This window comes from Cyprinus carpio, chromosome A2 (genome assembly GCF_018340385.1).
Source record: "Cyprinus carpio isolate SPL01 chromosome A2, ASM1834038v1, whole genome shotgun sequence".
Taxonomy (NCBI): domain Eukaryota; kingdom Metazoa; phylum Chordata; class Actinopteri; order Cypriniformes; family Cyprinidae; genus Cyprinus; species Cyprinus carpio.
This window is the reverse complement of record NC_056573.1, coordinates 3,814,718-3,829,167: the sequence shown is the minus strand read 5'-3', so window position 1 is coordinate 3,829,167 and position 14,450 is coordinate 3,814,718. Positions and strand designations below refer to the sequence as shown.

At 34.8% G+C, this 14,450-nt stretch overlaps 1 protein-coding gene across 1 annotated transcript in view; it reads right to left on the bottom strand.

Moving 5' to 3' along the window:
- Positions 1-14,450, bottom strand: part of LOC109104807 (rho-associated protein kinase 1-like) — a 65,755-nt gene that overhangs the window by 30,902 nt on the left and 20,403 nt on the right. Inside the window, exons 2-6 of the mRNA XM_042769610.1 lie at positions 7,886-7,967; positions 6,139-6,239; positions 2,360-2,498; positions 1,173-1,347; positions 974-1,058 (exon numbers count right to left, since the gene is read on the bottom strand). Coding sequence (XP_042625544.1) covers positions 974-1,058; positions 1,173-1,347; positions 2,360-2,498; positions 6,139-6,239; positions 7,886-7,967 — 582 coding nt within the window. The remainder of the gene's footprint in view (positions 1-973; positions 1,059-1,172; positions 1,348-2,359; positions 2,499-6,138; positions 6,240-7,885; positions 7,968-14,450) is intronic.

Below are 14,450 nucleotides of genomic sequence, written 5' to 3'. Positions count from 1 at the left end.
TCCCAGTGTTTTTAGGCTTGTTTATAATTAAAAGTCCTGTGTTAAGCATAACGTTTTCTTTTTCCTAGTTATTATTGGTATATTAACATAAACCATCTCTGGCATTTAACTGAAAGTAAATTTTTGTAGTTTCTGTCTGTGCTGCCATATCACAGGAAGGAAAGACTAAGAACATTATTTAACACATATTATTCAATATATAGTTTTAACTGGTATCAGCACAATAATCTATTTATAGTTTATACAGTTGGAAGTAGTACTATAAATAATTACATAATTATTAAAAACAGTCTGATGGCAAAATATTTAAAAACTCAGTGTACTTTTTTGTATTCTAATAAAATTACATTTATTTGCACTTTGCTTGTGAATGTTTCCTTGTTGATTAGTGAGACTGAATAGCTCTAAATGACGTAGATTTTTGAAGAAGATTGAAGAATGACGATTATTGTTACGTCGTCAAATATTTGCACACTGGAAAGTACACACCAACGTGAATGTGTTGCACTTCTTTACATGCTTACATTTCCCTTATTTGAATGACAAAATGTGATGCAAATTGCACAATTATTATAGTTATCTCAAATAATTGTGATGAAATCAAATAACCACAATCAGATGATTAATCGGACTATCAAATCTCAAGAGATTTTCAGAAAAGGTTTCAAATCACTTACCATGAGTATTATTCCCATAATTAAGTTAAATTTGTACATGTTTGGTTTCTATTATTGAATGAGTATAATTGTATGCATTTTTGTGCCAGGTGTCAGCATCACGTTTAGCTTCTTTCCATAATTCATAGTGAGAACTGTAAATTTAATACGAGTCAAGTTCAAATACGCTTTATGCTTCTAAAAAAGAATCTTGAGACCTCCACGTTACATTATGCTTCATACCTGTACATTTACAGGACTTACTCGAGACCAACAAGTCATCCAGTGACTTTTATGAAAATGTGTAGTTTTAGTACCTTGTTCATTTTCATGCAGGTCCCAAAGTCTGCCAGCTTCAAGTGGCCTGCCTTGTCTAGCAACATGTTGTCAGGCTTTACATCCCTGAGACAAATGTTAAGCAAAAACACACACACACACATAAACACACAGGTTATTTTCAAAATTTCACACATCACTAGAAAACGATGAACTGGCTGTTTAATGTATGAATGAGACCTGTGAATGAAGCCCATGGAGTGGATGCAGTCCAGTGCCAGCACAACCTCAGCAGTGTAGAAACGAGCCCACTTCTCAGGCACATCATAGTTGCTCATCAGGTTGACCAGGTCTCCACCTGGCATATACTCCATCACCATGTAGAGGTAGCGGTCGTCCTGGAATGCAAAAAAAAAAAAAACGACAAAAAAAAAAAAAAAAAAAAAAAAAAAAAAAAAATTACATCATACTCAAGAATACAGCAAAATGTTTCAAGAAAACATATTTAAAAAAATACATAAACTAAATACATGATAAATGGCCACAAAAGCAATAGGATTTTTTTAGTTTTTAAATGTGGTTTTATATTAAAGACAACTAGACATTCACAGCCACTCAAGACAAATCACACAGCTGATAATAATTAATAATCATAACAAGATAAAAGTTTATTAAGACCAACTTGCACAACTTTGGTCTTGCACAAGCAAGAATGCTGTTTTCCCAAATATCAGCATATGAGCATGTTCGCGAATGTGGTATCATTTTTATCCAACATTTCAACAAACAACAAGGAGTTAATATTGAGTGAACTACATATTAGTAACAACAGTATCTGGTTTTAGAAAAAAATAGATCCAAACAAAACCAGAAGTGAACATTCATGTTTTGTTCCCTGAATGAATCCAAGTCAATGATTGAATGATCCAATCATAAAGAATGAATGAATGAGCCATTTTGAACCAATTACTTGAATCAACAATCAAATACTTCACTCAACAAAAAAGGGACTTGCTTCCAAGTCACATTTATTTATTCATGCCAGGCCTAAACCAGCCAAGGTACCAGCTCAAACACACACTCAGCAAAATATTATTGTTATCGACAAAAATAAAATAAAAATAAAAAATTTTGTCAATATCGCACAGTTGTTCAGATCACACAAAACCAACAAACACGCATCCAACACACATATAACAAACATACAAAAAACATTCAAAAAAAATTGAACCAATCCAAGTCTACTGGATGCAAACCAAAAAAAAAACCAAAAAAAAATCACAATCATACAACAATCAAACACTATTCTATGAAACTGTTCAACTCAGAACTGTGTAGTGCATTCCATCCTTGAGTCAGAACAGTCTGAAGGTCTGACCCGAGTTTGGTGTTTGTAGCTTTAAAGCTCTAGGAGGAGATGATTCATACCTGTACTACCCAGTTACTGTTGGCAAAGGCCATAATATCCCTCTCTTCCCAGAAGAAAGCAGAGTCCGACCTCTTGATCATCTCAAACTTGCTGAGCAGCTTCATGGCGTAGACTTTGCGTGTGTCTTTGTGCCTCACCTACCGAACAGAGAGAGATTGAACACGAACAGGGCTTGTGTTATTTACTTTACCTTCACTGGACTATGACATTCAAATAAAGTAAACAGTACAGAATATAACACTCATATAACCACTACTGTATTCACACTAAGAAAGGCAAGGGCATTGTTTAGCAGAAATTAAACAGAAATGATGATTCAATCTAAAAGAAATATAAAGTGAACATACAGTATGTGAAAGCAGCATTATATCTCCACATCTGCACACTTTTGGACTAAATGCTTTAAATGTCTAGTGAAGCCCTGTGATCACAAATAAACCTGAGCATACACGATTGAATATGCATGCGTCTCGTTGCTCTATTCGAAATATAAACTGATTTTGCACTCCTAATAGAAATGAGCAAATAGCTGTCACTGTAAAAGATTTGATGATAAATAGTGGACAAATATTAAAGCTAGAGTCCCTAAAAATCTGAGACATGTAATGATACACAGTTAATAAGAATGTCTTGGGAATAGCGTTCCTTCTCAATACACTCTATACGTGGTGAACAGGGTCACGTAGTTTTATCATGGTTATATTTAAACAATGCATAAATTGAAACCAGTATGCCGGATCAACTGATATACCATCTAGCACTAATATACTATGTTTATTTAAAATCTGGTAAGTACAGTTACACATAGAACGTGTTTTTGCATTCCAATGTGCTATCTTCCATTGTTTTTCTATGTAAACGTGCTAGACGGATGTGTCACATCTTGCATCTTTTGCAGCCTCTTACACACCAGTGCCATGTTTTTAAGATGCGTTGCGAGCTTTTGTTGACCATTGACTGTATAAAAACATGGACGTAGTGTCCGTGACATCACCCGTAGGTTTCCAAAGAACGTTTTTGAAGCTCAAAGTGGGCGGAGCCAGCCATCTTGGCAGCGCGTCATTGGGCAAAGAGGCGGGAGCTGGTTGCTGAAACCACGCCCACCTAGCTCGATGGTGGTTACATCAGCGGCAATCCACCTGTCACTCAAGTGACCACGCCCTTAATTATGCAGAACTTTAAGGCTTAATATAATTTAAACAGGTGAGTTATAAAAAAATAAAAAATTCACCCCCGTCACAGTTGTCATGAAGGGCAAAATTAGCTATATAGACCAAAACTACTTTTTGTACCAGTCTGTAAACATGCTTTTTCTGCTGTAAATTTGGGCAATTTAAACTTGGGGAGTCTATGGCCTCGTTTACACTGCCAGTTAAATGTGACCCAATTCCGTTTTTTTGCTCGTATGTGACACAGATCGGATCTGTTCTAACACACCATAAACAGGAAAAAAGGGCATGCATTCGGATATTTCGAGATCGGTTTCAGGCCCTCATTCATATGTGGAAATAAATCAGTTATAAATCAGATACGTGCCAATGCAACTGTCATGTAAACAGACAGATCAGATTTTCTGAGGCACTGCATTCTGTACGTCATTAAAACTGCGACAATTTGGTACTTCTGCACGGTTTAACGACGTCATATGTGACCCTTGCTGGCAAAATTAGTGTAAATTCTCACGGGCTATTTTGAGCTTCAGGTAAAAAAAAAAAAAAAAAAAAAAAAAAAAAAAAAAAAAAAAAAAAAAAAAGGTTAACTTTTTTCTCCGCTCGCTTCTCGCGCTGACTGTCATCCAAAGTGCGTGCGTATAACGGCGCTTTTGACGGTGCACGATACCGAAAAATAGCCTACACACATATACAGAATTACAGTATTTCAGAATTCACGCAAACATCATCTGCTCTGTCTTAAGTGAACGCTTATGGAACTGTTGGGGGAAAACATCTGATGTGTAACATTATATTAGATCTGTGCATTACAGTATAGGACATCTGTATCTGCTTTTGTAGTTTTAATAATCGATTTATTTGTAATGAACACACAAGTTATTTTTACATTTGATTGTTTTTTGTACATGAATGCTTTAGTTTAGATATAAAATGATAAAGGTGATGCATTTTTTGTTTCTTTCTAAGCTACTTGTACTGTTTTTTTGTTTGATTTTTTTGTCTGTTCTTATTTATAATAGCAAAGATAAAATAAAAAAAAAGCTGTATTGTGATTATTAATATAGTAATTAATAATAAGAAAAGACGGAGGACTTCACTTGGGTGACTGTCATTTTTTGTCTGATTCCAGCAAATCATAAATCATTTTGAAGGTCTTTTAATGGAGAATTTTTACACATGAAAGAAGCAGCCAAAAAATCGGATATAGGCAACAAATCTGAATTGGGCATCAAGACCTTCAGTGTAAACGAGGCCAGCTGATGAACTGCAGTTTTAGTCACTTCCGTGTTGGTTTCACGAGAGAGAGCGGGAGGTTGCCGCTTGTTGTTGGCGGATTGTAATTATAAAAAAATATAAATAGTAAAAAATCAAAAATCATATAAAACTAAAAAACTAAAAATTCATATTACAAACCTACTGGCTGTTTATTAGTACTTACAAATAGCATGCATATTACTAGCTTACTGGCTGTTTATTAGTACTTACAAAGCACATCTTAAAGTCATGAACTGCATGATTTTTTTTTATTATTATTTTATAATGTTCTCTGAGGTTCACTTATAAAGTTAGTGTGATTTTTACATCAAAAATACATCATCAAATTTAGAAGTAATAGGCTATTTTCTATCCTGTTTTTAAGCCTGCATCAAACTGTCTTGTTTAAAAACAAACTCACAACAAAACAAACAAACAAACACAGTCTCTCTGAAAAGCCTGCATCATACTGTCTTGTTTAAAAATGAATCCGTAGTAAAGCAAAGCAAACAAACAAACAGTGCTTACACCGGACGTGAGCGACGCAACGTGACTAGAGACAACAGAACCCGCTATAATCTGTGATTCTGTCTACACGGACTGACACAACAAATCTCTGACAGTAAACTAATGTCCCGCTCTGTTTTCTTCTGCGCTCACATCCGGTCTAGATATGGTGTAAGGAAGGCGATTCAAAGCATATTTTGCACAAATAGTTATTTTGGGAAAGTATGCTTGAATTTGAAATATTCTATATTCCCGATATTTTCAAATTTTAAATCATCGTCAAAATTATTCCGATATTATCGCTAATATTCGATATATCGCCCAGCCCTACTACAAGCGCATATCAGTGGGCGGGGCTAAAGAGGCAGTGATGTAGAAGCAGGCGTTGATTTTCTCCAGCGGAGGCGGGGCTTAGCCACACTATTACATCATAAAGTGGCACATTCCTAAACGAGTCGTTTCCTGAGCTTGGATTCAATAAAAGATGTTTTTAGACTAACGAGAAAGTTTTGAACCGTACAGGACGCTTTTATACTACATTGACGTGTTATATGTTAAAAGATCAAGTGAAATCCCCATACCTAAACTTAACAACTACCTTACTAACTAAGCAACAAATAAGGAGTTTAGAAGTTTGTGGCAAAAGCAACAAATAAGGAGTTTAACTAACTAACTAAAAAAAAAAAACAAACAAATAATTAACTTAACTGAGGCAGAAATCATAGTTAATAGTTAGTTAATAGAGAGAATTGGTCACCACACTAAAAAAAATCTAGGTGATGGTATATATTCTAAAAGTGGAAGTAACAGCAGCACAAATGAGAACAATACTCAATGCACTTACCAGCTGTACTTCTCCAAATGCACCTCGTCCTATGACCTTTACCACTTCATAGTCCACTGCTTTCATACGAAGCTCCCGAATTTTGCTGATTGTGTCCTTATCTAGAAATAAAAACACATGCACAATATCAGACAAACATCTGCATACTGTTAAGAATCCACTGGGCAGCAGAATATGGTTGAAGGTTGAAGATTTGCCACTTTGAGACACACACCTGTAACTAAATGCAAGTGTCAATCTCAAAAACTGCTTGTGTTAACATAGCCTTAGAAAACCTCGCTGCTGGAGGCACCTGTTTAGGTGAATGTGTGTGCCGCTGAGGGCCCTGGAGGCTTTATCTAACATCCAGCTCTGCTTCCCGAGGGAACAGATAACATTCAGCCAGATTTGTTCTTCGCTGAGCAACAGGGATTCTTTTCTTACTTGAACCTGAAGTATGAACGGATGAGGCGGAGTGGCATCTAAGTTCAACAGATTTAAAAACACAGCAGAGAAACAATACGATTTGGATCATATTCATTCAGTAAAGAGAAGCCAGCAACTGAAGTGAATCTAAGTTATGAGAAGGGGCAGAAGAAATCCCACAGCATTTGCAGAAACATTAGAGAAATGATTTGTGATTTTTGTCATGCTGGACAGTTAGCAAAACTTTTCAGGGGGAAGAAAACAGTTGCATTTCATGTCACGGGGAACTACACTAGTGCCTAGACGCATGTCAGTCATCTTAATATTCTTTAGCCTTTTGCTGATAAATAACTTGATAATTAAGTATTTGCTCTGAAATAGCAATCAGAGGAACATTAATTTCCATAAGCACATAAAAAGATTTGATTCTCAGATGCATCACTATTCTTTTTTAATGATTCATTTTAAGTTTGCAAATATTACAGCAAATAGTTGCACACTTGCACGTGTGCGCAGATGTGCATGACTGCATGTGTGCTATTATATGCATTTGCAGAATTACTGTAAACAGTTGGTTTTGGCTTGTAAACAGAGGAGACAAGCATATGATTTGTCAAAACAAATCTATGCATGTGAAAGAAGACTTGACCTGCTGCTGTCTATTTACAAAAAATATTGCTTGCTTTACTTTCTGGAAAACTTTCAGATACTGAAAGCAATATGTTTATTGCTTGTAAAGTGTTTTTTTTGTTCTAGTGACTATTAATTGCAAATTACTTGACTATCTACAGTATATACTTTTATACCATTTATTTATGAAAAATATGACTGTTATATATATTGCTCAGCCCTAGTTCCAAAGCATTTTTTGATGCTTTTTAAATTAAAAATAAAAATGCTATTTCTTATGGTCTCCTATTTATCTCTGTAGAAGTTGACCCTTGTATGGAAACCTGGAAATGTCAAAAAAACCTCAGGATCTAGAATGGTCCCTACTTTAGTTTAATACTATGGTATATTTTGCATGTTTTATCATCTGACAGGTCTCTTCTAATAGTAATAGCACAACTGGCAATGTTGTTCATGTCTGTAGCAATCCAAAGTTTACTACTTAGTGAGAATCACACAATTATACAATGATACGCCTCCACTGAGAGAGAGAGAGAATATGACGTGCATCTCCACCTTGCAGTGCCAAAAGCCCTTTTGTTGAGTGAATACTTGGACTGACAAAATGTTATCTGACTGAAAGTACTGACCCAAAACCAGTCCCCCTTCACAGCAAAGCAGCTTGAAACTCTTTATCATGTAATTCTGAATGAATTCCAGACAAAATACTTACATCTATTTAAGAAGTTATCGATGCTTTTGTTTTTCCTCAGGGCTGGAAAATCAAGGTCATAAACCAGAGCATCCAGACTGTCCTGGAAACAAGAAAAAACACAAATATTACTTCAATGAAATGTGTATTTTGTTTGCTCTGACCAGTAGTTGTGCTACATATATTCATTAGTCATCACTTTTGCAAACTAGGAAACAAATAGTTCTGCATAATCAGCAAGAAGTGTTCAATTTTACTGCAATGAACCGCACTGAAATTAATTAATTTGCCATGTCCTCTGTTAAAATCCAGTGTTGCTGCTTTCAGTCTGTTAACATGAAAAATTTAGAGACTAGTTTTTAACATGCATGCAATATGCTCTATACTGTAAGCATGTTAAAAACTAGTCTATACATTTTTCATGTTCAAAGCAGACACTAAAAAAAAATAAAGCTAAAAATCTACTTGCAAGTCAGTACACCTATGCACCAACAAAAAATTGCTATTGTTTGAAAAAAGCCATTTGCACAATTATTCACTGACCGATCATGTAAAAACACAACAACGTGTATAGGATCATTTTATGTTGCAGCCTCATGCTAAAATGCATTGAATCATTATTTTTTGCATCCATCTACACTCTAAACCTACAAAGCAAAAACAGATTTGTAATCGATTGCGAATGCAAACTTATTAAAAAGAACGAACTGAAATGTGCACGCATCACTGTTTTACAAATGCTGACAATGATGAGTATGTCACTCACTTCGTAAAAAAACAAATGAATCATTATTGACTTCACAAACATTATAAGTGAACCTGAAGGAATATATTAAAACTATAAAAAGGCATGCCGCTTCCCCTTTAACGGAGGGACCTGAAGCCTGAGGAAGGCTGGTCTGAATTGAGGCTGAGGGCTTGACTGACCACACGGCACGCTTGATTTAGACATCCAGGATTACAGTAGATTAAGATTAAGCCTGTTGATGTCACTTATGCCACTGCTAACCTGGTTACACCGGTCTGCAGTTTCTTTACCTTGAACACTTGATGGGCGTTTATATACACAAGCAGTCAAAAGTCTAGAATAATTATGAAACTGTTTTTATTTTATTTTATGGTCACCAAGGCTGCATTTATCTGATCAGAAATACAGTAAAAACAGTAACACTTTGAAATACTAGGCTTACAATTTAAAATAACTGTTTTCTATTTTAATACACTTTAAAATTCCACTTATTTACTGTGACGCAAAGCCGAATTTCCCCCTTTTCAGAATACTGTATTTTAAAGATAATTTTGTAACATTTTCATAAAACTTATAGGACCAACCGCATGTGTCCCCCCAGACGTGTTTGAGAAATTGCAAAAGACCCCCACCCCACCAACCCCACATTTATTCATTCAGTTTCTCAGACTGTAGGACTCAATGTAGAGCTTTTTATAAAAAAAACAAAAAAATGAAAGAAAAAAAAAAACTACATTTTTTTTATAGATAAAAAAAATGCCCCACATCATTTTATTATATAATAATAATACTAAAAAAAAAAAAAACAAAACAAAAAGAGAATAAATAATGAATTATTACTATTAAAAATCTAAAAGAACAATTAAATAAAAACAAATGAGGAAAAACAGATACTGTAATAATAATAATAAGATGTATTTTAAATTACATTATTTTTGCCTTAATTTCAAAACTGCAGGAAGGCCTTAAAGGAATGGTTCACCAAAAAATTTAAATTCTGTCATCATTTACTCATCCTCAAGTTGTTCCAAACCTGCTTGAGTTTCTTTCTTCTGCTGAACACAAAACACAATATTTTGAAGAATGTTGGTAGAAATGGACTTCCATAGTATTTTCCCCCCATGCATCGTAAAGTCAATATCTACCATCAACTGTTTGGTTACCAACAATCTTCAAAAAAAAACCTCAAAATATCAACATCAATAATAAACCAAACATGAATAAAACAAACATGACTGTAAAGCAAATTAAGACATAGGAAAAGAAAACACGACGAGTAATGACGAGTTTGTGTGGAGCAGCATTTACTGTGAGCTGCAAGCACCTGATAACGTGTATGAACAGGGCAGCGCATGTTTTATTTCAAATAGATCGCAGCCTTTTTGATTTGATGATAACACTAAACCATATGCGATTTTGGTTTTATTTCAATTAATCCTGTTAATCCTTGATTAATCTCTTTTTTGCATTCTAAGCCGTAGATTCTGTGTTGTTCCTCCTCGACAGCTATAGCTTATAATTAGTGGTTGACCGATATTGGTTTTTTGACATACCAAACATAAATCTTATAAAACATGCGGGCCGATAGCCGATATAAAGCCTATATTTTTTTTTTTAATTTTTATTAATATTTAAGAAATCTGAAATCATTTGACAATGGATTAAAAAATAAATGTGTAAAATAAACATACTTATACTTTAGATGACAAAGTATTTTTCGCAAATAAATAAATATTTAATAAAAATATAATTAAAAGTAAAGTAAACACTGTAACCAACAGGGCACTCAAGTTTGTGTGCATTGGGAATCATATTTTTCAAATAAAGCAAGGGTAACACTCATTTTACATACAGCACACAGTGTAAGCACCACTTTTTACTGAAATATCTGTTTTTATAATGCACTGAACTGCAAGCTGTGGACGTGTGAAATAATTTCGTTTCTATGCAACATATAGAAATGACAAATAAAGCATCTATCTATCTATCTAAAACACACAGAGAAAATGACATGAATATGACAGTGGGCAAATGCATAAAGCGCACAATAAACCGAAACCACGAATTTAAAGTTCAAAGCAAAAAACTCACACGGACTGAACGTCACACAGAGAACACGCGATCATGCTGGATACACATGCACACTTCACAAGATCTCACAGCTGGATTCGACTAAGTTTGCAAGGTTTGTGATATTAAATGTTCATTAGTCATTAAAATATTTGTTTAAATTATATAAATGTTGGACATCTATATTCAATACTTTTTCTGAGGTGTATAGAGTTAATTTTACTCCCTCCGTTTTGACTGCACTTTTTAGGGTGGTACCCTCTAGCATTTCTTTAACTAAACACTATTCAAACGCTATAGCTTTTGCCTCTTTGCTTGCACGGCGTCTCATACTCTTAAGGTGGAAACAAGAACATCCCCCAACACATGACCAATGGATCGCTGACATTATGAGGTTTTTAAACATGGAGAAGATGAGATGTACTCTAACTGGTTCATTGTCTAAATTTAATAAAGTATGGCAGCCATTCTTAAAATATATGGAAACTTTTAAAATGTGCACTATACCATGTCATGGAAAATCAGCCACATCTTAAATGTGATGGCTTAACTGCTGAAAATCTGATCTTATTTGTTAAACTCATTATTATTATTTTTTTTTTGTCTTTTGCTGGTTTGGTTTAATGGTATTTAAACTGCTTAATTTTCTAACCTTAAATGTCTAATTACGTTGTCTTCTATGTTGGGGTTTTAATTTCATTGTGCTATGTTGTTGTAAGCTGTCAAAAATCATAAATAAAGTGGAAAAAAAAAAATTATATAAATGCGTATTTGCTTAATGCTGACAGCAAACGAGAAAGTATTATAAAGTTTGCCTTTCTATTACTAATAATGTAAAACCAATCCTTATAATACTTTTTGTATACATTAATTCCTTTGTTTAACGGTTCTATCTGATTATTAGACAGACTTTTATCTGTATTAGACAGAACTGTTAACAACAACAGTGAACAAAAGGATGAATGTAAGCTCCTCATTTTCTCAGCGGTCAAAATAAAAGTCCCGCCTGAACATGAACAATTCAACGCTTATCAATCCCGATGTTGCCAAATATCGGAAATCGGCCTTGGCGATATGGTGACCACTACTAGCAACGCTTCATTAAGCTGTTGATGTGACATGAACAATTCAACGCTTCATTAAGCTGTTGATGAAACTGGATGTGCCTATAGATTTTTTGGATCGGTAATGTTATCACAATGTGATTATTTTTCACTAGGTGTAATAATAATAATAATAATAATAATAATAAATCAACCCTTTTCAAGGACAATATTTAAAATGCAAGCACATTTTAAGCCTTGAAATTGTAACTGCTAAAAGCAATCATTTTCCCAACTTTCCAAACTCTGTACGAACTCTGAGATAATAACAAACGTCCCCATTCAGTAATGTATGTTTGCATAACATCCTGCCACAGTCGCATTCCGCAGCAGGACTGTACACGTCAGAGAGCTATTTTAAGAATGTGGCCAAACAAGCTCCCGAGAAACTGGAGGAAAAAACAGCCAAGAGCACAGTCAGAAAGTGAAGAGGGCCTTATTTCTAATTAACACCCTTGAGCAGTGATTGAAACATTGCTTCAAGTCTGAAAAAAAGGAACAGAAAACAGTCTTTAATAAGAATATCAGAAGAAAAGCGTGAACAGTTTCTAAAAACAGCCCAAGGCCATAAAACAGAGAGTGAAAACATTCTTTTTTTACAATGTCTCTAGTAACCTCAGCAATTACAGATTTAACTAGTGTTGTCAAAATTACCAAAATACTGAAATTGTTATTACAGTATACCAGTAATACAACTGACTCAATTCAGTACCCAATTAAATGCGGCCGTCCCATGTGTAATCAAGATAACATCTTGGAAAGTGCTGATTTCAGCAACATATTTATTTATATTTACTCCCGTGCTTACAATATAGCACTGAGCACAAGAATCTGCTCAAAATGGTTTTGTTCAGCATGAGCTCACTGATTGAGTCGCACTTTCATGCATTCTGCTTTATAACCAAAAAATGTAGACAGAAGGTGAATAAGAGATTCATTATTCAGTGTAGAGTTTGATAGGACTCTTATTCCTCGGCTGGAGTCGTGTAGAGCCCTTTGAAGCTGCACTGAAACCCCAATTTAGACCTTCAACCCATTGATCCCCACTGAAGTCCATTATATGGAGAAAAATCCTGGAATGTTTTCCTCAAAAACCTTAATTTCTTTTCGACTGAAGACAGAAAGATCTTTGATGACATGGGGGTTAGTAAATGATCAGGAAGTCTGTTTTCTGGAAGTGAACTAATCCTTTAAAGGGACAGTCCACCCAAAAATTACAAGTCTGTCATAATTAACTCACCTTCAGGTTCCAAACCTGTATGCAATTCTTTGTTCTGCAGAACACAAAAGAAGATATTCTGAAGAATGATGGTAACCAAACAGTTCCGGTTCCCACTGACTTCCAGTGTATGGACAAGAAATACACTGGACAGCAATGGGTACCAAAACCGTTTTGTTACCAACATTATTCAAAATGATATATTCTTTGATTTTCCACAGAAGATACTCAGTCATATAGCTTTGCAATTACATTTGGATGAGTTAATGATATAATTTCAATTTCTAGGAGGACTTTCCCTTTAAATGCCATCCTTCCACTACCAAAAAAAAAATAAATAAAATAAACAGCAACAGAAAATGTAACATGCCTCATCTGATGGAGCTCTAATAAAAACACAGACTAGGACCTGTTCTCATGCGTCGTCATTTACATGATTATGATGATGATATTTCCTCACAAACATATATCTGATTCTCTTAGAGCATGAAAAAAATGTACATTTTTCATCTCTTAGTTTAATCCAGACCATGGCACAGCATCAGTTTGCCAAAGAAGCACAATTAAAGCCACCATGAAATCAAAATTGACGATTCTTTTTTTATGGGATATTGGGGTGTTATTAAAGGATTTATCCATGCACATTATTTATTTCTTTGTTCCTGTGTTCCTGGATGATGTTCTCTGTGTGTGGGACTCTCTGTAAATGTGTGAATCTGCGATTTAACTCACTGGAACTACTAGTGCATTAAAGAGTTTCAACGCTCACCTTTCAGCAAAATCAGAATCGATGTCCAAATGTGTCCTACTTATAGACAAAAAATGCATAAAAACGAGAAAAAAAAAAAGTGTATATACATGCAGTCAGAGATACAATTCCAGTATATCAGAGATATAAAAAATCTGACAGGTGCTGTATTAGGAGATGAAGGCCTTCTTAGTTTTCCCTTTTGATCTCTGAGCATCTGTTGTATTCTGAAGTGAAGTGTTCTCTCCTGACAGTGCAGCGGGCCGTGCCAAAACTACAGTCTCCTGAACAACACAGCTTCACTCTCTCTACACACACAAACTAATGCTCTGCAGCTCACCTGTAGCGCAGACACTGTGTGACGCCATTTACACAGCCAGTGTTTATTTAACCTGTTCCCATTAGTTTATGTTTAGACACATGTGAGAGTGCACTTCCGTCACACACAGCTTACAGAGAGAGAGAGAGGGAGAGAGAGAGAAATATTAGAATTTGGCTGAAAATATTAGAATCAAACTGTGCAGCTTGTTCAATTTATTTTGTTAAAATTAACTAATGCAACACATCTTTATGATTTTTCTCAACCGAACTGCATTATTTTCAATCAACTTTAATTGGTAAAATAAATAATTTAGTTAAAAAAAAAAAAAGTAGGCTAATCATTTTATGTTGGCAATACATGAATCATTTTTGTTGAG